A 24,588-nucleotide genomic window follows, 5' to 3' on the forward strand; every position below is an offset into this window, starting at 1 on the left:
CACAGTTTTGCCTTTTCCAGAACGTCATATAGTTGGAATCATACAGTATGTAATCTTTCCAGATTGGCTTCTTTCACTTAGTAATATGCATTACTTAGTATATGCATTAAGGTTCTTCCATGTCTTTTCATGGCCTGATAGTTCATTCATTTTAAGCACTGGATAATATTGTGTTTGGATGTGCCAGTTTATCCATTCACCTTCTGAAGGACATCTTGACTACTTCCAAGTTTTGGCAATTATGAATAAAACTACTATAAACATTCATGTGCAAAGAAACAAAAAACCCCCAAAGCATGCATGTACTGGTTTTTGTGTGGACATAAGTTTTCAACTTACTTGGGTAAATGTCAAGGAGTGTGAATACTGTACCACTCGGTAGGACTATGTTTAATTTTGTAAGAAACCACCAAATTGTATCCCAAAGTGGCTGTACAATTTTGTATTCCCACCAGCAATGAAATGAAATTTCCTGTTGCTCTATATCTTCACCAACATTTATCATTATCAGTGTTCCAGATTTTGGCCATTCTCATAGATTCATAGATTTGTAGTGGTCTCTTTTCTTCTGATGATATATCATGTGGACCATTTTTCAAATGCTTATTTGCTATCTGCGTATCTTCCTTGGTAAGGTGTCTATTAAGGTCTTAATCCATTTTTAATCAGCTGTTTATTTTCTTATTGCTGAGTCTTAGGAGTCCTTTATCAGTTGTGTCTTTTGCAAATATTTTCTTTCAATTTGTGCTTGTCTTCTCACTCTCTCGACAGTGCCTTTTTTAGAGACGTTTTTAATTTTAATAATGTCCAGTTTATCAATTATTTCTTTTATGGATCATGTCTTCCATGTCATATTTTAAAAAGTATTGCCACACCCAAGGTCTTCTAGGTTTTCTTCTATGTTATCTTCAAGGAGTTTTATAGTTGTGTGTTTAACACTTAGGGCTGCAATGCATTTTGAGTTAATTTTTGTGACGAGTGCAAGGTCTGTGTCTAGATTTATTCTTTTGCATGTGGGTGTCTGGTTGTTCCAGCACCATCTGTTGAAAAGAGTTATATTTACTACATTCCATTTCCTTTTCTCCTCTGTCAAAGATCAGTTGACCATATTTATGCTCAACATCATTAGTCTTTAAAAGTATGGGTCTACCTTGAAAAAAAAACGCACACAGAAAGGCAACTCATTTAAATAAAAATTTACTTGGTTTTCTTTTCCAGTATCAATTTTCTTGTATGCAGTAAGTGAAAACATGTACTCCAAAACTTTCCCACGGTCTTATTTAAAAACCTCTTTGTAACAAAGGTTTTTCATTAAAAAAAAAAAAAAAAAATTTTAGGATTTTTATTTATAAAAATATATAAAAGATATTCATTGAAAGCATTCTAATTGTTTTTACATTCATACATAATCTCTCCAGTGTGAATTTTACAATAAATTAACACAGCCTTTTCCACACTCCCTATATTTATAATTTATGGTTCTTCTCCAGTGTGAATCATGTTTCCTAATGACAAAGAACAATCAAAGGCTTTCCTATATCCCTTTCACTCAGGGGATTTCTCATTATGTGTGATTTCATACTTTCCCAAAGCAGAAAAAAAAAACTAAACAAAATCCTATACTTTTTACATTAGTAAGATTTTCACACCTGTGAACTCACAGCTGAATATTAAAGTATAAGGCAGAGCAAAAGGCTTCCCACATTCCTTACAATAAGGTTATCTCCACTATGAATTAGTACATGTTCAGTAAGTGTGAAAGTATCAAAGGCTTTCCCACACTCTTTACAAGCGTAAGTTCTCTCTCAAGTGTGAATGTGTATACATTCAGAAAGGCATGAAGTATTACTAAAGGTTTTCCCATATTCCTCATATATATGGCTTCTCCCCACTGTGAGTTCTTTTTTTTTTTTTAATTAATTTATTTATTTATTTTTGCTGTGTTGGGTCTTCGTTTCTGTGCGAGGGCTTTCTCTAGTTGTGGCAAGTGGGGGCCACTCTTCATCACGGTGCGCGGGCCTCTCACTATCATGGCCTCTCTTGTTGCAGAGCACAGGCTCCAGACGTGCAGGCTCAGTAGTTGTGGCTCACGGGCTTAGTTGCTCCGCGGCATGTGGGATCTTCCCAGCCAGGGCTTGAACCCGTGTCCCCTGCATTGGCAGGCAGATTATCAACCACTGCGCCACCAGGGAAGCCCCCCACTGTGAGTTCTTAAATGTTGAATAAGACATGTGGATCGAGTAAAGGATTTCCCACATTCCTTACATTCAAAAGGTTGTTCACCAGTGTGAGTTCTCATGTGTACTGTAAGGCCTGATGAAATAGTGAAGGCTTTCCCACATTTTTTACATTTATACACTTCTCTCCAGTATGTGTTTCTTTTATGTTGACTAAAGTATGAGGATTATCTAAATGCTTTACCACATTCCTTACATTCAAAAGGTCTTTCTGTGCACTCTTCATTTCTTAAATTTTTTAAAATTTAATTATTTATTTTTGGCTATGCCAGCATATGTGGGATCTTAGTTCCCCAACCTGGAATAGAACCCGTGCCCCCTGCACTGGAAGCGTAGTCTTAACCACTGGACCACCAGGGAAGTCCCTACACCATGCATTCTTAAATGTCAAATAAGAAATGAGAATCAAATAAAGGCTTTCCCACAGTGCTTATAAGGTTTTACCCCAGGGTGAGTTTCCAGGTGCCTTTTAAAGCAAGATGAAATACTAAATATTTTCCCACATTCCTTAAAATGATAAGGCATCTCACCAGTGTGAATTCTTCATATGTACAGTAAGGTATGAGGAACTAGCAAAGGCTTTTCCACATTCCTTACATTTATAAGGTTTTTCTCCAGTTTGAATTCGCATGTGAATACTGTTTTGAGGAAAGTAAACTCTGGGCTGCACTCCTTACAAACACAGTGTTTCTAGTATAAAATCGTATATGCTTAGCAAGATCTGGGGAATAAGAAAAGGCTTTTTCAAGTTTCTTACATTCTTAAATGTTGAATAACATGAAGATTGAGTGAAAGTCTTCCCACATCCTTTACACTCATAGGGTATTTCTCTAGTGAGTTCGCATATGTACAAAAAGGTTTGTAGAATGAGAAAGAGCTTTCCTACGTTCTTTAAAAGCATACGTCCTCTCTCCACCATGAATTCTTATACATTCCCTAAGGTATGAGGAAGAAGGTAAGCCTTTCTTACAGTCAGCGCATTTACAGGGTTCTCTTGAGTGTAAGTTTTCTTGTGAACCAGGTGTAAATTTTGGTTGAAGCCTGTTTCACACCGATTATACTCAGAAGTATTCTCTCCAGAATGGGTTTTCTTGTGTAGATCAAGGGCACAGTTTTTTATGAAGGCATTTTCACACTGATAACACTCACAAGTTTTCTTTCTAATGTAAGTTTTCCTTTGAGCCTTAAGGCATGAGTGTTCACTCAAGGCTTCTTCACAATGGTTAAAATTGATTTCTCTCCAATGTAGTTTCTCTCCTGTCGATGAAGAGATTAATGATGACTTAAAAGGTTTTCCAACCTTGTTATATTCAGAGATTTTCCCCTCTGCCTTGAATTCTGTTTTTCTATACAAGAAACAAATTAGTATGGTTGAAGTTTTTTATTTGTTTTTGTTTTTCTTCCATTTTCACTGCAATGCATGGTTCCAGACCCTTAGTGCTTTCAAGCAGAATGAAGTGATCGTTCTACTAGAAAGTTTTGTTGTATTCTTTACTTTCACAGGGATTTTTATAGAGTTTAGCTGATAATTGATCAAGATGAAATTATTTATCAAAACTTCATCTGAATGACATACATGGGAATATTCAGCTGAGTGAATCTGTGTGAAGAAATATATCGTGAGGGGTGTTTAAAGTTTTTGCCAAATTCACAATGCCCAGAGACTATGAAAAACAGGTGAATGACACTAGTCTCAAGTATCTGTCATAGTTATCGTGCTGCTTTCCTATCTTATGGAACTACTAATCTTCCACTAGTGTGGAAAGCAAGGAATTATATCCTGTGAATCTTACCATTTCCACCACACTGGATTTTTTCCCATCCAAAATATTCCACTGAGGTGATGACCATCTGGCATTAAGACAAATTTCCCAATCTGAAATGAGATTTAAAAAAATTATGTTCTTGGAGAAATAAATGGAAGGAAGATGTTAAAAATGAAGGCCAATGTGTATTTACTTTCAAACATTGACTTAAGATATATTTTAAAACAAAAAGAAAGGGGCTTCCCTGGTGGTGTGGTTGTTAAGAATCCGCCTGCCAATGCAGGAGACACGGGTTTGAGCCCTGGTCCGGGAAGATCCCACATGCCGCAAAGCAACTAAGCCCGTGCGCCACAACCACTGAACCTGCGCTCTAGAGCCTTCGAGCCACAGCTACTGAAGCCCGCGCTCCTAGAGCCCGTGCTCTGCAACAAGAGAAGCCACCGCAATGAGAAGCCCGTGCACCACAGCAAAGAGTAGCCCCCACTCGCCGCGACTAGAGAAAGCCCGCACACAGCAACGAAGACCCAACGGAGCCAAAAATAAATAAATAAATTTATTAAAAAAAAAAAAAAAAGATAAGAAGTTTGGCTGGACTAAGAGTTTGGCATGATAAGGTGCTGTGGTCAAATTGGTAGGTGATTTACTAAGAAATGATTCTATAAATGTTGAGACTGACAATGAACAGAAAGCAGCATAACCAGGAAAACAACATTGAAAGGAAATGGATAAAGAGCTTAATGCAAATGCAAAATTTAAAGGAAAAAAATGGGACAGATCCTACTGTCAAGCCAAAAGGAAGTTTAAGAAGGCGAATGAAAAGTTGAAAAGAAAGGGAAGTGTGAGGTACCCAAGGAACCTCAGAAACCAAATGACCTCAGCATCCTTAGAAAAAAAATTCTTCAAAAGCCTCCTGTTTAACATTTCCAAATGGACTGCAGCTCTCATGGATTACAGCTGTTTCTCATAAAGAATCACATCTGCCTTCTCCCTCACTTGGAAAACTCTTCCATTTTCTTCAGCTTTCCTCTTTGTTCCACCTGAAAGATCAGACCAGGTCTGCATAGCTGGTGCCCTGCTCTCAGAGAAAGATGCCTGATGTAAGAAGAGCATGCAAGGGATGACAAATACTTCCACAAATAAGGGGCCAAGACTCTGCTCTTCACAGATACCAAATACTGTCAGGTATAACTTGAGAAGCAACAAAATTGTTCATGTCAACTTTATCAAACCAGTAAATTTTCAAATAAAACTAAAATGCAAACACACACATACTCTCTCTCTCTCTCTCTCATTGTGCACCAAAAGGGTTGTCAGTCTTTTGCCTAAAACCCAAGTTCAAGCTTATATACATAATTTTGAAGGCCTAAGCCTTTTATCCTAGAAAAATTAAAGCCAATACAATGAACAGATCTTCATTTTTAAGAGGAACAACCTGGCATCAGGCAATTGCCATCTCCATCAATGTTCCCTGGAGAAAGAGGAAGGGAGACTCAAAGCCTAGACAGGTTTTATGTTCTTCCATAATCAACCCCAGGGCTTGATGGTCCTCAAGCCCCTTCTCCTCTCTACCTGGACGTATTCATGGTGACCTCATCCAATTACGCAGCTTTAAGAGCACCTCTCTCACCTAACTGAACGTATCTCACCACAACTAGATTGTGACCTCTTCTGGTCTTATTTTTCTCTGTTGACAGGTTAGCCATAGTCCTGAGCACATTACAGACACAGTAAATGCTGGTAAATGAATTATTCCTCCAGTGACAGTACAAATTCTCAGAAGCACATGTTGGCTCCCTGTCTATCAGAGCAAAATGAGAGCACACAATCAGCATGGATGAATTGGACTGAATTAGTAAATACTGGAATGAATTAGTAAATACTGGAGTGATAGTATCATTCTCCTGTGTAAATGAAAGGCCCTAAGACCTGAGGAAATTTAACTGGGGACTCAGTCCCTAAGCAGGCCCTATTTGAAACAGAAGCTCTGTTTCACTAGTAGGAAACATATCCACCTGGTAGGAAGAAGCATACGCTTTTATAAAAGAATAGATTTCCTACTGACCTGAAAATAATTTGTCAGACACCCAGTCACAATCTTTTCCCCTTCTGACTTCTCCTCATGAAAAAGAGAAAAAGTCTTGAGAAAGACAACCTTGAGGAGAAGAAACAAAACCTGAGAATCCAGGCTGCCCACAGTTTCCATACTCACAAGCCTGGCAGCCACTCCACACTAATTCTAAATGAACACACACACACACACACACACACACACACTGCTGCCATAAAATGCCCTATAGCCCGCCTCATCTGAAGTCAGAAATGGGATTTGGGGCTTTGATAAACAAGAAGAAGAGTTTAATAATCTAATCTCATTTTACAGATAAAGAAATTAAAGTCCAGAGAAGTAAAACTGTTGGGTTTTTTTTTTGGCTAACAATAACAACTCACCATGTGATTAAGCAGAACCTCTCCTACAAAAATAGGCATACTTACCCCTCTTTCCCAAGTCCCAGGATTTAGACAAAAGGATATTGTTATATACTTAAACCCCCTTCTAGACAGCCCAGAAGCAGGACTGCATAGACCCAGACCACAAGACAGGCTGCTCACAGGCCAGTTAAAGCACGGTCTCTGAAAGGAGCATCAACAAGGACTTAACACAAGGGAAAAGTCAATGGCTGGCATCCTGTGAATCTGTTAATGAAATCTGCCTTAACATGTCTTATTCCCAAAGTCTCTTCAAGACAGTTTCTGAATTTAATGGATAAGTTAATCTCAATTCCTCTTGATTAAGTAGGAATCTTGCCTCATACCATCAATGTTTATGCAGGAGGCATTACTCATCTGTCATCAAGCATCATTCATTAGCCATCTCTCTGTAGAAGATGGAAGTTATATTATGTGAAAGTCATTAGAAACTGTAGACCACATGAATATAAATAATAATTGCCGTTTACTGAGTACTCATTATGTGCCAGAAACAGTGGAAGCTCATATGATTATCAACATAGTTATTATTACTGTCATTCAATAGTTGAGGCAACTTATGTTCAAACAGGAGTAGTAATTGGCCCAAGATCACCAATTAAGAAGTGGTGAGCCAGAGTCTGAATGCAGGTTACTCTGTCTCAAAAGCCTGAACTCCTGAGGTTACTGTTATTCTCCAATATGAGAATTTACCTTCAATTAAAAAAAAATGCAATTATCTGTTAAGCACAATAAAGGAAAGCACAATAAAACAAGGTATGCCTCTACGTTATAAACTGTAATTGCTGTCAACATACTTTCTTGGAAACAGACATTCTCACAGACCTTGAGCCTGCGACCCTCCATAACCACTTGTCCATTAAACTTTGGGTCATGGAAACAATACCCCATAAACTCAGCATGACTGCTGAGGCCTCCTTACGAGAGGAGGGAACCAAATCTGGGCCCTTTGATATATTCCACCTTCAGGAGGGGTGGCCTCCCCTGTCTCTTGCCAGATGCCATGGTGCTGGAGGATGTCACCCCTCCCCCAGACCCTTGACTACCTAGGAAGCCCCCTGGGATTAACTGAGTAAATAGCAGTGAGAATTGGAGGACTATACAAATGGCACTGTTAACCATCATATGTGATGGAGCCTGATGGAATGTTGCTGCTTTCCATCCCTTAGCCATGATGTCCCTAAATAAAGGATGGGACCCAAGAAGCAACACACTTGGTCAAACTTCAGGCAGTCATCTCAGCACTGGATGCCCTAGCCAACAAATGGTCCCATCTCACATTTATTATAAACTGTTGGGCTATTATCTAAAAATTGTCCTATTTCATGGTACAGAACTCTGGCAATCTCTTGCCTCACAGGCACCAAAAATATAAATCAAAATCACATGTCTTTACATATAACTAAGACTACAATACAAGGCCTTGCCAGGATGCTCCTTATTCCCTTTGGAGTTACAGCCATTACTACTAGTAACAAAGACACGCATTTCACTGCTTAGAATACACAAGGCTGGGCTCTCGGAAAAGGCATTCATAGAACTTTCATGACCCCAATAACTGGTTTAACTGAGATGCTTAATAGTCTCCTGAACAATTCCTATTCATTAAATTCCAGTCCAACAAATAAACCTGAAAAGGTCTCTATTTTGCCCCAAACCTTAACCTGTATTTATAATTTTTTTTTATCTTGCCCTATCCCATAAGGGCTGGAGGCCAGGTTGAGGGGGTGTACTCCACTGGGATCTATTAACCATAGATTGTCCCAAAGACCAGGCAGCTGTTCTACTGATATGGGAGCCTAAGCTTTGAGCCTAAACTTCATAAAAAAAATAAAAACCCTGTCGAGTTTAGCTACACACCACAGTTTAGGTAACTGTGGACTTATTATTGGTCTGGGTGCTTTCATTGGTTTACAATCCAGAGGCCCAAACCCTCCAAATAAGACAGTGTTTCAACCAACATGGCAAATGCTGAGATCCACATCAACTGGAGTAGGTACCCACTTGAAAAGGATACTCCAGTCTCACACTCAGCAACATCACCCTGGCCCAGGAGCTCACCACCAGAGATGACGTCACCCCAGTCTGAGATCTCGCCGTTGGAGATGACTTTGCCCCCTGGGCTAACCTGACCCTGACACTAAACCCCAGGGACTGTTTCTTCCAACGCACAGATTGGACATAGGACACTTTGTGCTTTTCTTCCTTTGATATTAGGAATTCTATTATGATTCTGAGTTCCTTGTCTGCTTAGCCCACGATCCAGGTATACTCCTTGCTCTCTGCCAAAACATACACCCCTACACTCCATGCCTACAGGGAAATCTGGTAGAGGTTACTAGTACCGATATCATTCCAAAAATTAATGGACTGTGTGATTCCAACTACATGACATTTTAGAAAAGGCAAAAGTATGGAGTAGTAAGAAGACCAGAGGTTGCCAACGGTTGTGGGGGTCAGGGAGAATAGGCAGGACACAGGGTTTTTAGGGCAGTGAAAATACTCTGTATGATACTGTAACGAGGGAAACATGTCATTACGTGTTTGTCCAAGGCCACAGAACGTACAACACCAAGAGTGGACTGTAATGTGATCTGCGGATTTCGGGTGATTATGAGGTGTCCATGTTGGTTCATCAACTGTAACAAATGTACTGCTCTGGTGGGGGATGCTGATAATGGGGGAGGCTGGGGGGAGAGCAGGGGACAGATGGGAACTCTCTGTACCTTCCCCTCCATTTTGCTGTGAACCTGAAACTCTCTAAAAACAAAGTTTTCATTTTAAAAAGGAAAAGGAATTAGTGGAGATTACTGCTTTTCCCAGGAGGCACGTGCCTCATATTGGCCAACCCCTGGACCCTCTGGGAAGAGGGCCACCCACTCCATGATGCTTTCCTCCACTAACCGCCTCCAACTTTCCACCAAGACCTTCTGCGTTGCAGCCACCAGCACTCCTTCCCCTTGGTTCCACACACCACCACCCTTTACATATACTTTACTAACTTATCAGCTCATCCCCTCCAACACCACCACTGCCAGATGTGTCACCCTGATATGAGAGTATTTCTAATCTACTCTACAACTCCACTAAGATATTGGTAGAGATTGCAAAAAATTTCAGATTTATTTTCTTGACTAATGCAATATAAATGGGAAACTTAAATTATGGGCTGGCCTACAAGGACTCCTCGTACTTTACCTGTGTTTCTCCTTTCCATTATCACAGTAAAATGTTTTCTGTGTTGGTTAGGGGAACTTACGCCACACTGTCTAAAAGTCTCTACTATCATTGCCCCGGTTTCCTTACTCTCATCAAAACACGAGTACCGACTGTATTGGACACTCACACGCGCGCGCACACACACACACACACACACACACACACACACATTTTCTGTATATTATGACTTTTGACATCTGAAAAAATCCTTTCTGGCTGGGGAGAGACTGCTTCTTGGGGCTAGCCAACTCTGAGAAATAACAAAGGATTCAACCTGGAGCATGACTTTGATATGCAAACTAACCAATAGAGAACCATACTATCTCCAGCAGACCCATCCACTGTAGGAGGCAATATTTCTCTGCCTTAAACATCCCAGGGCCAGGTAGCCGGCAACTAGAGACCACTCTTATACCCAAAGCCTGCCAAAATTATTCAAAGCAGTCAATCCTGGCTGTTTCCTCTGCCCTGCCTTGCCTTTCCCATGGAAACCCCAATAAAAGCAGTGGCCTAAACCTTCCCCTCTCTCCTGTGCCTTCTGCCTCTTGACCATCCTGGTGTTTTCCCACATCACCCTGCATGGTTACATCTTGCCTCACCTCTAGGACCTAAGAGTATAATAAACTTTGTTATTTCCTGGGCCTCCAGTCTCCCCTTGTGGCAGCACCTGACTGACCATCTCATGAAAGAATATGTAACAGAGCTACTATTGCTTTCTTATTCACGGAGAAACTTTGTTCTGTAAAATCGGAGACTATCAGAGATTCACTGTTTGAAATTGTATCAGTAAGACTGAAACATCCCAATTTTGCCTGGAAGATATATATCATTATTTTGATATTTGACATCAAGAAGGAGTCTTGATTTAAAAACCTGGAACTGAGCTTCAAATAAAGGGTTTCTGGACACAATATTCCACATTTATCTTAATTTTATTGTTTCCAAGGAAACAAGAGCCTGGGTTGTTTGTAGTACGGATCTGATGTTAACCCCTTAACACAGTCCTGCTTTGCTTTGAGACTATCAAATTACTGCTTCCTTTAAATTTCAGCTAAATGTCACAATTCTCATAATCCAGTAAGTATACATTTTGCTTTGTTTGGTTGAGACATCCACGGTTCCTCTGCTATGCAGTCTCCCTCACTGCAATGAGTCAAAAAATCTGGGTTGTTTTGCACTACAGGTTTGCTCCTACTGTTATTAGGCTGCTTTGGTTAGGATAATTGGAAGTAACACAAATTCTATCCATAGAACACTAGTTGACTAAACTACCATACATGCACTAATAAAGGGCTCAGTAGCCACAAAAAAAGGAAAATCACTATGAACTGATATAGATGGATTTCCAGTATATAGTTTAATTGGGGAAAGAAGTACATTCATGTGAAGGTAAAAAGAAAGGAAGGAAGGAAGGAATATATATATATATATGAATTTTGAGAAAGTTTACATCAGAAACTAATAAAATGGAAATGGTTAGCTACTGGTGGTAATGTGATGTGAGACTTCTGAATATACCTTTTTATACAGTTTTACCTTTGAACCATGAAAAAGTTTTATAAATTAAAAAAATAAGTTAATTCAGAAAGGAAGCAAACCTTAAAACTAAATGTAAACAGAAATGCACATAATAGTGTATCAAACTGATAACAAAACCATGAGAGAAAAGACTTAGAGTTCATACAAATATTTGAGCACAGTACTATGAACTGCATATACTTAATATAAACCATTAAGGACAAAAAAATGCAAAGAAACTTAGTACTTTCTTGAGCAAGTCTACCGTTGGTAGTAATACTGGTATTATAATTTTTGAAACTACTGTACCCATACTGTTGGATAAAACAATATATTAATGGTATTACAGACCAAGGTTTTTATAATAAGAGAAAAGAGATACAAGTATAAAATAAAGAAAAAAGCACATATTAAATTTTTACTAGGAATATGAGTATGAACTTACAATGTAAGAAAATATACATTTTAATTGGGTTTTTGAAGAATAACAATACGAGAGTATGCTCATGATAATAATTTATATGAAAAGGAGGATATAAAATTATAAATACAATCTGATATCAATTTTGTCTCAAATATATATATATATATTTTAGATAACCACTGAAAGATCTAGATACACTTATACCCCAGTAGCACTGAGCCTATCACAGAGACCTTGGTGTCTATAAGGAAAGAGGCTTCTTGGAGAAATCATTGATTACAGGTCTGTAACTGGAAAGTACAAAGTGAACTGGGGATTTACACTCAAAGACTAATAGGTATGTGTTGAACGGACACATGAATCAAATTAAAAGGACTACTCCTGGGGCTTCCCTGGTGGCACAGTGGTTGAGAATCCGCCTGCTAATGCAGGGGACACAGGTTCGAGCCCTGGTCTGGGAGGATCCCACATGCCGCGGAGCAACTGGGCCCGTGAGCCACAACTGCTGAGCCTGCGCATCTGGAGCCTGTGCTCCGCAACAAGAGAGGCCGCGACAGTGAGACGCCCGCGCACCGCGATGAAGAGTGGCACCTGCTCGCCGCAACTAGAGAAAGCCCTCGCACAGAAACGAAGACCCAACGCAGCCAAAAATAAATAAATAAATTTAAAAAAAAAAACAATCTTTAAAAAAAAAAAAAAAAAAGGACTACTCCTGGCCAAGTTTGGGACAGCTTGAGCATCAAATGACAGCAACTGTTTATAATATGATGAATGAAAGAAAAATCCAGGGATATGTTGTGACACTCCGAAAGGGAAAAAAATATAGAGGGCAGGGGAAGTGGGGAGGGAAAGCTCTTGTTTATAGAAGACTGACAGCTAAAGAATGGAGAAGGAATGACAGAATTAGAAAAAAAAAAATACCATTTCGTAAGCCCCCAACGTAAAAACAGGTTGAAGCGAAGATCAACAAGTGATGTTAAAACCACTGATTGAAAGGATTAGGGAAGAGATTATTCCCATATTGCCAAGTATCACCCACAGATTACCAAAAAGAAAAATGTGACTACACAAGAGAGAGATGGGCACCTTGACTAAATGCTTTCCATTCCTAATACGCAGTGGGACAACTTGCATTTATGTGCCTCCTGATGGGATACAATATGAAGTACACAACATCACCTAGGAAATTTTCACATCTCTAAACCTGCAGTCTAACTTAGTAGCCATTGGCTCGCTCTATGTGGCTACTGTGAACATGAAATGTGGCTAGTGTGACTGAGGAACTGAATTCTTAATTTTACTTACTTTTAATTAAGTTTAGAAATAAAACTGCTCAGTTACTAAAAAACTTTTCAGCATGTTTGGAGCAATCTGGGTTTCCAAATCTACTTTTTCAACAGTAAATTTTATGAAAACTAAATACAGATCAAGAATTTCCAACAAAAATTTAGCATCCACACTGAGATGTGCTTAATGTAAAATACATACCAGATTCCAACAGTTAGTACAAAAGAAATGTAAAATTTTTCATTAATAATTTTATATTAGCTACATTAGTCATTAATTTCACCAATAATTATATATTAATAACTAGATAAATTGGGTTAGATAAGATATATTATTAAAAATAACTTCATTTTTTCCTAACTTGGCTACTAAAATTTTTAAAATTACATCTGTACTTCACATTATACTTGTATTAGACACTACTGCTCTAGACCCAATGTCCACTGTATGAGATAGACAAGTTAATTAAATGAAATCACAGGAAAACATCATATCAGAATGCCAACATTTTACAATACAAAAATCCTGGAATTGGCAGGAACCAAAAATACAGGCAAATGTTTTAGGTAAAAGCAATCTAAAACCAAAATGCAACGTGCAAATCTTATTTGGATCCTAGCTCTCCAAAAAACCGGACAACTATAAAAGATACTCTTGGAAAACTGGAAAAATTTTGGTTTTCTTTTTTTTTTTTAATTTTTATTTTTTTATTTTTATTTTTTTTAAAGAAATTCACGTTCTTTTATTTATTTATTTATGACTGTGTTGAGTCTTTCGTTTCTGTGCGAGGGCTTTCTCTAGTTGCGGCAAGTGGGGACCACTCTTCATCGCGATGCGCGGGCCTCTCACCATCGCGGCCTCTCTTGTTGCGGAGCACAGGCTCCAGACGCGCAGGCTCAGTAATTGTGGCTCACGGGCCCAGTTGCTCCCTGGCATGTGGGATCTTCCCAGACCAGGGCTCGAACCCGTGTCCCCTGCATTGGCAGGCAGACTCTCAACCACTGCGCCACCAGGGAAGCCCCAATTTTGGTTTTCTTGGTGGACAATGCAGTTTTGTTCTTAGTAGGAGACTGTCCTCATTCTTAAGAGATGAACGCTGAAGATTAAAGGCGGAAGTGAATGTTTGCAATTTCCCATTAAATGGTTCATCATAATATACATAACGAGAGACAAAATCTTAATTAGTGAATCTAGATGAAAGGTTCATGGATGTTCGTTTTATTGACGCCACAGATTTTCTTTAGATAAGAATTTCAAGATGAGGGACTTCCCTGGTGGTCCAGTGGTTAGGACTCCACGCTCTCACTGCAGGAGCCTGGGGTTCAATTCCTGGTTGGGGAACTAAGATCCACTGAGCTGCGCAGCGCGGACAAAAAATAATAATAATAATTTCAAGATGAATACCTGAAAGAAAAATCCACCCGTCAAAACTCATCTTACTTACGGTAAATTCAATTCCAACTTCTGCTACTAACAGAAACCAGCCTGCGTCGTCTTCCTTCCCAGAGACTCCTATATTTTTGAAGCTTTGGGGCTTTACAGGCTCTGATGTGGTAAATTTAGTATTTATATGAATTCCTTCACTCCTGCATTTATTTAGATCACACACACGTGCTGCCTAATAACCTGCAAAGGTTTCTCTTTCCAACGTAATATAACTTACCAAACTTCAATAACCGACACCCACGGCCGGAACAAAGCCACCGAGTGCTCACAGGGACCCGGGAACAGGGGGCCATTGGGGCCGGAGTCACCGTGACGAGAACGACGGAGATGCTATTCCTTTTCCTTGTGGAGAAAGAACCCAAAGGTTGCTCTGGAGCCTTTTGAAATCGGGAGCATCGCGGATGGAGACAAGGCCTGGCCGACCCGCCTCCTCCCAGAGCTGCCGCCCGGACCTCGGCTGGCCGAGCGGGCCCGGGCTCTCGGGGGAAGGGCCGCCGCCCGGGAGCGCCGGCCGGAGGCCGGGGCGGCCAGGTCAGCGCGCGAGGCCAGCGTCCTCTGACCTCAAGCCTCTTCTTTGGTGTCTTCCCCTCCTGCTTGACCGCACAGAGGAGGGACACACCAAGAAGCGAAAATTTTACCTCAGACCCGCGCCGGAGCGCGAAGCAAAGACAGCCGCTGCCTTGCGCACGCGCAGATCCAAACGCGCACGCGCACTTCAAGGCTCCTCGCACAGCGTAAGGGGCGGGGCCTCGGAGGTTGGGCAGACGCCGGAGGCCGCTTTTCTTTCATCTCGGAGTAGAGGAGAGCTACCCTTTTCCTCCCGCGGTTTGGTGCTGGTGTGCTGGGTTAGGCCCCGGAAGGCGGGGCTGTGGCCCAGGAACTGCGTAATGGTTTGTTTTCCTCCATAGCCCATGCGTCTTACATGTCTTACATGAATAACAATTGCTTTTAAATTTTGGTGCATAGTTGAATGCATCATACCTGTCATTGCACAACTCTTGCTGCACTTTCCCCACGGAGGTATGTATACAGTTACCGCCTAGCTGTACTTGACCTTTTCACATGGCAACATAAATTCACTGTGCACCATTCATTTTTTCAGTATAGTTTAGCTTCCTCTCTGTGATTCCCCTTACCTGGGAAGGGAGCTGCAAACCGCAGTTAGGGCGAGAGGGAGCAAACGCTTCTGCATCTCAGTCTGGGGCCTCTGACACTGGAGGTGAAGAGGTGACCCTAAGTTTAAATCTAAGATGGCTTCTGCTAACTATGTGGCTGAGGCTGTTGTCCTGAAGCAATGGGGAGATTCTTTAGCCACTGAGTTGCGAGAGTGACTGTAATACCCAGTTGGACTCTGGTTTCCATTATGCTTTTGAGCTTGACGATCCATTTTAGCTACCGACAGATAACGAAAACAGCTTATTGTAATTTGGGAGACCAAGAAATGTGGAGTTCTCAGTATTAGCCTGGAGTCAGTCAAAGGCTAACGGTGCAGTGACCTCTCACGGTAGAGATTCACGGGTGTTAATAATCATGTCATAGAAGGAGGCAAATAGTTAAGGTGTCGATGCACAGTCTACAGTAAGTTTTAGGAATCTTATAAGTCGTCTTTCAGTAAAAGGAAAGGGAATTTTTACTGGCTGTTATTCACTCTGGTGTGAGGGACTTGTTTCCCAGCGTTATGGTCATGAACTATATAATGAACCTACTAAATCTGATTGAATTGTAATTTATCCTTAGAAAGTTTACATCTTTATTATTTATTTTTGGCCGCTGCAGCTTGGGAATCTTAGTTCCCCGACCAGGGATAGAACCCTGGCCCTGGCAGTGAAAGCGTGGAACCCTAACCATTGGACCGCCAGGGAATTCCCAGAAACTTTATGGCTTTAGATAGCAACGTTTTCCAGAGATGAAGAGATTCCTCTTGAGAGGAGGTTAGATCAGGTGACTACACCTAGAATCAAAGTAGAAGAATAGGGAGGTCGAAAGTCTTGGAGATTATGGCTGAGAAACTGGAAGAAGTATTAGGGGCTTTTAGTGAAGACTTGTGGCATAACAGTCCAGGTGTATTGTATTGTCTCATGAAACTGAAATAGTATTAGGAGTCAGGATGTAAAGGAATACTGGAGAAAGCTGAAGAGAGACCTGCTACTGTGAAGTATGTTGATTTCAGAGGTAAAGAAGCCAGAATGGCATTTGGTTTGGGGGCCACAGGAAATGTGGGCACACAGTAAAATTTATAGCCCTTAAGTTTTTTACAAAACAATATCAACTCTCATTATTATTTATTTTTTTAAGGGGATAGGATATTATTATTATTATACTAGTACAAGAAATGAGTAAGCTCTTGACTATGAAATCTGCAACAATAGGTCATACTGCCTCTAGTGCTTTGAGATTTGAGACTGGCACAATTTGCAGAGGCATTGTTATATTGATTCATAAGGGTTCTATAATCTTTCTTTTTCCCACATCTGTAGATGAGGTTGCCTCTGTAGATGAGACATCAGGTACTGAGGAAAGTAAATCAGAAAACTGAAGTAATTATAAGGGGGAAGTGAGTTGGAGACACAAGAGTGGAGAGTCCTCAAGGAAAGCCACCATAACTTAGTATATTAGGACATCAGAGCCTGAGAGATTAAACAACAACAAAAACAACAACAACATCTTTCAGGTGTGCACCTAGTATTGGCTCTTCATTGAGCCAAAAGTTCCCATCTAAAGGTTAGTGGGGGTGAAGAACTGAGAAAGACGTGTTGAGAATTAAGGGTCCCAAAGAGACAGGCAATGTTGGGAGAAAGAGAGGGAGAAGGAGAGAATGTGAATATGTTTGGTTAGTAAGTCTCACCATCGAGACCTTTTTATTGCTCCAAGGAACGTTCATGGAAGACTGAGAGAAATTAATGGTGGAGAGTATGTCTCCAGTGTCTTCAAAAACTGACATTTGATGGCCATTATTTACAAATAGAGTTATTTCACCTTGCTGACCCAAGGGTCATTTAAAAAAAATTTTATTGGAGTATAGTTGATTTACAGTGTTGTGTTATTTTCAGGTGTACAGCAAAGTGAATCATTTACATATACATATATCGACTCTTTTTTAGATTCTTTCCCATATAGGTCATTACAGAGTATTGAGTAGAGTTCCCTGTGCTATAAGTAGGTCCTTAATAGTTATCTATTTTATATACCAAGGGTCATTTGTAATGTAAGTTATGAACATTTTCATACCCTCTGTGTGTGTTTGTGTGTGGCAGAGTCAGTCTTGACATCCAAACAAAATTTGGGTGGGGAATCTGTTCTGTATCAGCAGAGTGACCATGACAATAGGACAACTGGTTCTGTGGCTATTAGCCTCCTTCTCCAGCTGTTCTTGTCTCCTCAGTGGGCTCCTGAACAAAGTAGCCATGATGGCAGGGAAGGAAGTTATGTGTGGGCTTAGCAATATGGACTACCGTAACTGAGCAGGACCCTATGGGACCTTCCCAGAATAGGAACCGCTCCCCCCAATGTCCTCTGCCTGCCTTTTGTCTGTAGAAAACCTTTAGTCAATAAATTTAATGAGAGAAGTGAGAAAATGCAGAAAGAAAGGAAAACAGTCAAGCAAGACAAAATAATAATAGTTTAGCCATTAAACAGATTCAAGGACATTTAGTTCCTCCTCAAGGGCTCTAGATAATATTCTGCGCTACATCCTTTGAGCTGTTTTGCAGATACTGAAGGCCCCACCAGGTGGAAGAAGACTGTATGCTGCCCACAAGCATGTAGACCCCAGACTGGTTGGAACCAGAAGGTTGATGATGTTGACTCCCGATTACCTCACCACCAACCAATCAGAAGAATGTCCACCAGCTGATCACACACCCAACAATCCCCCTCCCTAACCCTGTCTTTAAAATCCTTTCCTTGAAAGCCTTCAGGAGTTTAGGTCTTTTAAGCACTAGCTACCCTGGACTCCTTGCTTTGCACGCTGCAATAAATGCTGCACTTTCCTTCACCATAATCCGGTGTCAGTAGATTGGCTTTACTACACGAGGGCAAGTGGACCCAAGTTTGGTTCACTAACACTACTACTCACCAAGGCTGATCTGCTAAAGCCCAGGCTGGGCGCCCAGTATGCCAACAGCAAGACCAATACTGAGCCACTGATATGGCACCATTCCTTGGAAGAATCAGCCATTTACCAGGTGGCAGGTTGATTGGACCACATCTGTAATGTAAAGGGAAGTGATTGTTTCTTAGTGGAGTAGACACTTAACTCTGCGTATGAATTTGCCTTCTGTGTCTTGTGTTTCTGCCAAAACCCACCAACTGAGGAATACCTATGCACCCTCATGTTACTCCACACAGTATCACTTCTAACCAAGAAACTCATTTCATAGCATGCTCATGCTCAAATTTTAACACATTTAGAGAATCATTTTACTGTTCTAGAACAGCCTTTTGAAGATTCAGTTGTGGCAGCTAGATAGCAAAGGCTTGCAGGGCTGCGGCAATGACCTCCAGGATGTGGTGTATAATTTAAATCAGCTTCCAATATATGGTGCTGTGTTTCCCATAGCCAGGATTCATGAGTCTAGGAATCAAGGGCTGGAAATGGGAATGGTTCCACTTACTATTACCCCTAATGATCCACTAGCAAAATTTTGCTTCCATCTCCATGATAGGTTGTGCTGATCTAGAGGTCTTAGCTCCAAAGGGAAGAATTCTTCCACCAGGAGGCATAAAAATAATTCTATTGAACTGGAGGTTAAGACTGCCACCTGGCAACTTTGGGATCATCAAAGAATCAACAAAGATGGGAGGGGTGGTTACTGCACCAGTTGAGGTGTCTGATCCTGATTACCAAGGGGAAATTGGGTAGCTACTACACAGTGGGAGCAGGAGGGAATATGTCTGGGATGTAGGAGGTATCCAAGGGCATCTCTTAGTATTCCCTTGTCCTATGAATAAAGTCAATGGAAATCTCCACAATCCAATGCAGGTGGGACTACTAATGGCTCAGACTCTTTAGGAATGAAGGTTTCAGTCACCTTCTTAAGCAAAGAACATGATCAACTGAGGTCAAAGGAAATATGGAATTGGTAGTGGAAGAAGGTAGAAGGCAGTGAGGACTACCTTGGCACATAACAATTCCACCCAAACTCCTGCAATAAGCAACTTGACCAAAGTCTAGCATGGCTTCTAGCAGCATAAGGTTGTGTCTCTAGAATGGCCCCAGCACTCCCCACCCCTATTAAAATGCCTGCCTGAAAAAGGTCGACACTGCCAGGAAAAGTTACTGTTTTAGCCAATACCTGATGATAGGCCGCTGACCTCTTGTTCCTAGAGCATTTCCTGAAAACGTTTACCATTGTGAATACATATCTCTTATAACTCTGAAGTGTTTCTAAGGATTTGGGAGCCTTTCCTTTGAAATGTAATCATCAGGAAGGATAGGGCCTCTGTTTTCCAATATCTGGGGCTTCCCTGCACAGTGGCCCAGGGTAAGTCCTTCGTCCACTCTCTCCAGCTTCTTCCCTTGCTCCTCCTGGGAGATCAGAAAGAGTGTGTATCGCTGACATGCTGCTCAGGCACAAAAGCAAACAATGACGTAGGACAGCAAAGGACAACAAACATTTTTTTAAATTGCGGTAAAATATACATAACATAAAATTTAATCATTTTAACCATTTTTAAGTGTACGACTCAGTGGCATTAAGTGCATTCGCAATATTGTGCAGCTACCCCCACTATCCATCTCCAAAACTTTTCCATCATCCCAAACAGAAGCTCTGTAGGGTAACAAACATTTTTATGAGATTGGTTCAACATTTTGGTCTCCAGGGTCTCTGGAGATGAGAAAGTATCAGTTTAATTGCAGTAAAATGAGGATGTTGAATTTGTAATCAACACAGTAAAACTCTAACAAGGTCTCATTCCACAAACTTTCTCTCTACGCCCCACAGTGACCTCTGAAGTGGATGCCCACATGTAGACACTTCAAAAAGCCTCCCGGAAGGAGCAGCCTCCCTTGAGATTGAACTTGAAATGACAGGACAAAATTCACTTTCTGGACACTATTATTCCCTTTAGCCTTATCCTATTATTTTTGGTGCCTATTTTGTACATTTTCCACAGATGATGACATTGTTCTAAACACTCTGGTATATGGGACTTTCCTGGTGGTCCAGTGGTTCAGACTTTGAGCTTCCACTGCAGGGGGTGCGGGTTCGATCCCCGGTCGGGGAACTAGGATCCCGTAATGAACAATCATACTACCCTGGACTTCTTGCTGGCCAGTCAAAGCAGGGTGTGTTTGGCTGCCAGCATTTGGGCTTAATATTTAACTGGCTTGGCTCTGGATGGGGAGCCTGGCTGTGGTATATCCTCCATTTACCTCCAATCACCCTACTGGGAGTCATGGTCCCAGCCACTCTTGTCAGATGGTCCCTAAAAGGAACAGAACCATTTTGGTCCAAGCTCTATCAGTACAGTTTGTTAGGGTATCTGTGTGTTAGTCCCCTATTGCTGCTATGATAGGTGTCGACAAAAGTTATCAATAAGCAATCTACAGTAGGAATAGAAAAGAGTTTTATTTGAGCCAAACTGAGGACTATAGCTTGGAAGCCAGCTTCCCAGGTTACTTTGAGAAACTTCTCTAGAGAAGCCTGGTTTTCAGGACAGCTTTATGTCTTGTGAGAACAAAAAACATTAAGCAAGCCAGGGATACATTCCTTTAAGGTTTCAAAAAAAACAGATCAGCATGTGCACAGCTAGTCAGTATGGCCTTGGCACCTGGGAAGGGAGTCTTAGTATGGAAGGAGTACCAGCATTGGTGTCCCAGGAAGGGAGGCATTTAATCTTTATTTTTAGCATGGACATTCTTTACTTCTAGTCAATGCACACTTTTCTTTAATAATTAAAGCAGATGTACAATGTATGTTTGATAGGCCACAAACAGGCTATTTTAGTTACCATAAAATGCAAGTTAACTCATGTATAGGCCAGAATGACTTCCCCATACCTCAATATGTGAACATTTCTTTTTATCACAGGTTACCAGAAACTTAGTATCTTAAAACAACACAAGTATTTTATCTTACAGCTGTAGAGGTCAGGCATCTGAATTGGGTCTCACTGGGCTAAAATCAGGGGGTCCACAGGACTGTATTTCTTCCAGAGGCTGGAGGGAAGAATTCATTTCCTTGTCTTTCCAGCTTCTAGAGATTGTCTCCATTCCTTGGGTCATGGCTCCACATCACTCTGACTTCTGCTTCCATCCTCACATCTCCTTCTCTGACTCCTGTCTCCCTCTTTCACTTACAAGGATCCCTGTGATTATATTGGGTCCACCTGGGTAACCCATGATAATCTCCCCATCTCAAAAGCCTTAATTAAGGCATACCTGCAAAGTCCCTTTTGCCATATAAAGTAACATTCATAGGTTCTGCGGATTAGGACATGGGTAATTTTGGCAAGGGGAGCTATTCTGCCTACCACAAAAAGTACCGAAAAAGAATTCTTAGCTAGATACATGAAAGATTGGGGGCTAGAGGTGTGGAGAAATGGTGCCCTTGAGACTTTACCTCTATCCACATAGACTATGCAGGCAAAGACTTGACCTGTGGTGAAACTGGGTGTTGGCCCTGTGATCCTCCCAGAACATGAGAGGATGGGAGGCCTGTCGTGAGAGTTTCTCATTGCCTCCTGGGTTCTGATGCTGTAAGAGACTTTCTGCTCTGCCACCTTCAGAATATAAAACTGCTTAGCTGTGTCTAGATTTGGCTCTTCGACTACAGGGAAGAGGCCCAGTCACAGATTAGGGGTTAAAGTTGGTGGTCATTTGGAGCCAGTAGTAGAGGATCTGATTGTCCCCAGGGTATCGCTCAAATGGTGTGGTCTAATACAAGGTTTTTTCGGGGGGGGGGGGAAGGGTGGAGGGAAGGGATAATTAGGGAGTTTGGGATTGACATGTACACATTGCTATTTAAAAAGGATAACCGGGCTTCTCTGGTGGCGTAGTGGTTGGGAGTCTGCCTGCCAATGCAGGGGACACGGGTTCGAGCCCTGGTCTGGGAAGATCCCACATGCCGTGGAGCAACTGGGCCCGTGAGCCACAACTGCTGAGCCTGCGCATCTGGAGACTGTGCTCTGCAATGGGAGAGGCCGAGACAGTGAGAGGCCCGCGCACCGCGATGAGGAGTGGCCCCCGCTCGCCGCAACTGGAGAAAGCCCTCGCACAGAAACGAAGACCCAACACAGCCATAAATAAATAAATAAATAAATAAATAAATTAAAAAAAAAAAAAAAGGATAACCAACAAGGACCTACTGTATAGCACAGGGAACTCTGCTCAATGTTATGTGGCAGCCTGGATGGGAGGGGAGTCTGGGGGAGAATGGATACATGTATATGTATGGTTGAGTCGCTTTGCTGTGCACCTGAAACTACCACAATATTGTTATCGGCTATACTCCAATATAAAATAAAAAGTTAAAAAAAGATCAGTTTATATAAAAAATAAATAAATAAATACAGATACTGAACAGCAAAAAATAGACAAGGTTTTGGTTTTTTTGTTTGTTTGTTTGTTTTGGTTGTGCCACACGGCCTGTGAGATTTTAGTTCCCGGACCAGGGATTGAATCCTGGCCCTCAGCAGTGAGAGCGTGGAGTCCTAACCACTGGACCGCCAGGAAATTCCCAAGTCCAAGGTTCTTAGTTCCACTTCCTGGGTCTCCAGAGCAGGTTCGAGTTTGTTCCACTTTGCCTTTAGTGGAGCAAAGGATAAAGTACATGGGCAGTAGGTGAGGCCGTCTCTCTCTCCTGTGAAACTTTTACTGAATAGAATGCATTTAGCTAAATCTATAACTTCAAACCATTTACCCATGTTATTTTGAATGTCATCCATTAAGGTGATGATATTTGGTAGGGATGTTATAATGGAGTAGTCTTGTTTAACCCTCTATAGTCTGTAGGCAGCCTCCATATATTCATACTGGCTCAGGCCACACCAGGGAATTGAAAGGTGACATGGTAGGAATCAGTACCCCTTCTTTCAGTAAGTCAGCTATGACAGGCCGTAATCCTTCAGCGCCTGTCCTTAGCAGTACTGTGGCATATTGGTCACCCACATGGGTAGGAGAAAGTTAACTGGTTCCCACCAGGTGACACCCACCATAGCAAAAGCTTTAGACTTGTTTCATGAGGTTGACCAAGGAGGTCCATTCCAATAATGGGAAAAGGGAGAGTCTGGGAGGAACAACCAGGACAGAAGCATCTCTTAGCAAAAGTGGGCCAATTTTAATAGTTAAGCAGGTAATTGCCCTTTTAACTCATCCTCCTCCCAATTCATTCACTTCCTGGGGTGAAGGGGGAGTGCTTCTTGGGGGGAGGTCCTTAAGGAGAGATATGATGTGTATTTCCTCCTTCAAGAGAGAATCAGCCCCTCTTTTTCTGGCCTTCTCCTTTTGCTCTTTTTGTCTTTTGTTACTTTTTGGATGGTCACTGGCAAAGCAGAGGATAAAGTATCTCATTTTCTACACAGTATTCCTATTGTGGGACACCGTGCTGAATTTTTTTTCTCCAGTAGAGGGCACCAGACATTTTTTTCCAGGATCCTCCACTCCATCATTTCTCATCTCCCCAAGAGTTTGGGCTCCTACCTCCTCTCTAGGTGTCCTCCTGGTGAGAAGCTCCCTTAAGCAGGGCCCAACGCCCATCTCGTGGTTTGGAGCATTCTTTTAGTAGGGTAAGCCACCTCCTTTGGGCTCCTAGGGAGGCAGGGATATAAACTTCCTTGACTTCAGTTACTTTAAGCAGTGTTTTAGTTGGGCCAGCCCAAGAGTTGGGGGGGGGGGTGTCTCAATATCCCTCTGGGGAGCAGCTAGAATGATGATGGTGTCCTTCATAGCAGATCTGACTGGGTCACAGCAGAGGCGTGCTGGCTGTGGACAAAGATGCCTCCCCTAACTGTGCTTCGGGGACCGGCCTTGGCTTGCCATTTCTGCCTTATTGGCTAGTTAACCTGCTACAGTGGTCCCCAGGGATGAGGACATCGTCTTGTCTCAAAGTGCCCCATATCACCAGCCTGACTGTGGGACCTCCTCTTGCTACAGTCCCACCCCTCGACCTGATCCCACCCTAAACTCAGCTCTTTGGAATATTCAACTAAGCCACGCCCCTAGGCCTGGTCGCGCCCCATCTCCGCCCCACAGGCCTAGTCA

General features: G+C 41.7%; 1 protein-coding gene across 6 annotated transcripts in view; it reads right to left on the reverse strand.

Moving 5' to 3' along the window:
* The window catches only part of ZNF177 (zinc finger protein 177), a gene marked incomplete at its 5' end in the record, with an annotated part of 33,607 nt that extends 18,881 nt beyond the window's left edge, over positions 1-14,726 (reverse strand). For 4 of the 6 annotated variants that reach the window (XR_014241802.1, XM_082381956.1, XM_082381957.1 and 1 more), the window contains one exon: positions 14,602-14,677. Coding sequence is in view for 5 of the 6 variants with exons in the window: in XM_082381956.1 (XP_082238082.1) it covers positions 14,602-14,677 (76 nt within the window). Of the gene's footprint in view, positions 1-4,030; positions 4,114-6,065; positions 6,156-14,601 lie in introns of all 6 variants that reach the window. The other 2 variants (XM_082381955.1, XM_082381954.1) reach the window with 2 other exon arrangements.
* Positions 14,727-24,588: the final 9,862 nt, after the last annotated feature.

Source organism: Balaenoptera borealis (genome assembly GCF_965194805.1).
Source record: "Balaenoptera borealis genome assembly, chromosome: 2".
In the NCBI taxonomy this organism is placed as follows: Eukaryota; Metazoa; Chordata; class Mammalia; order Artiodactyla; family Balaenopteridae; genus Balaenoptera; species Balaenoptera borealis.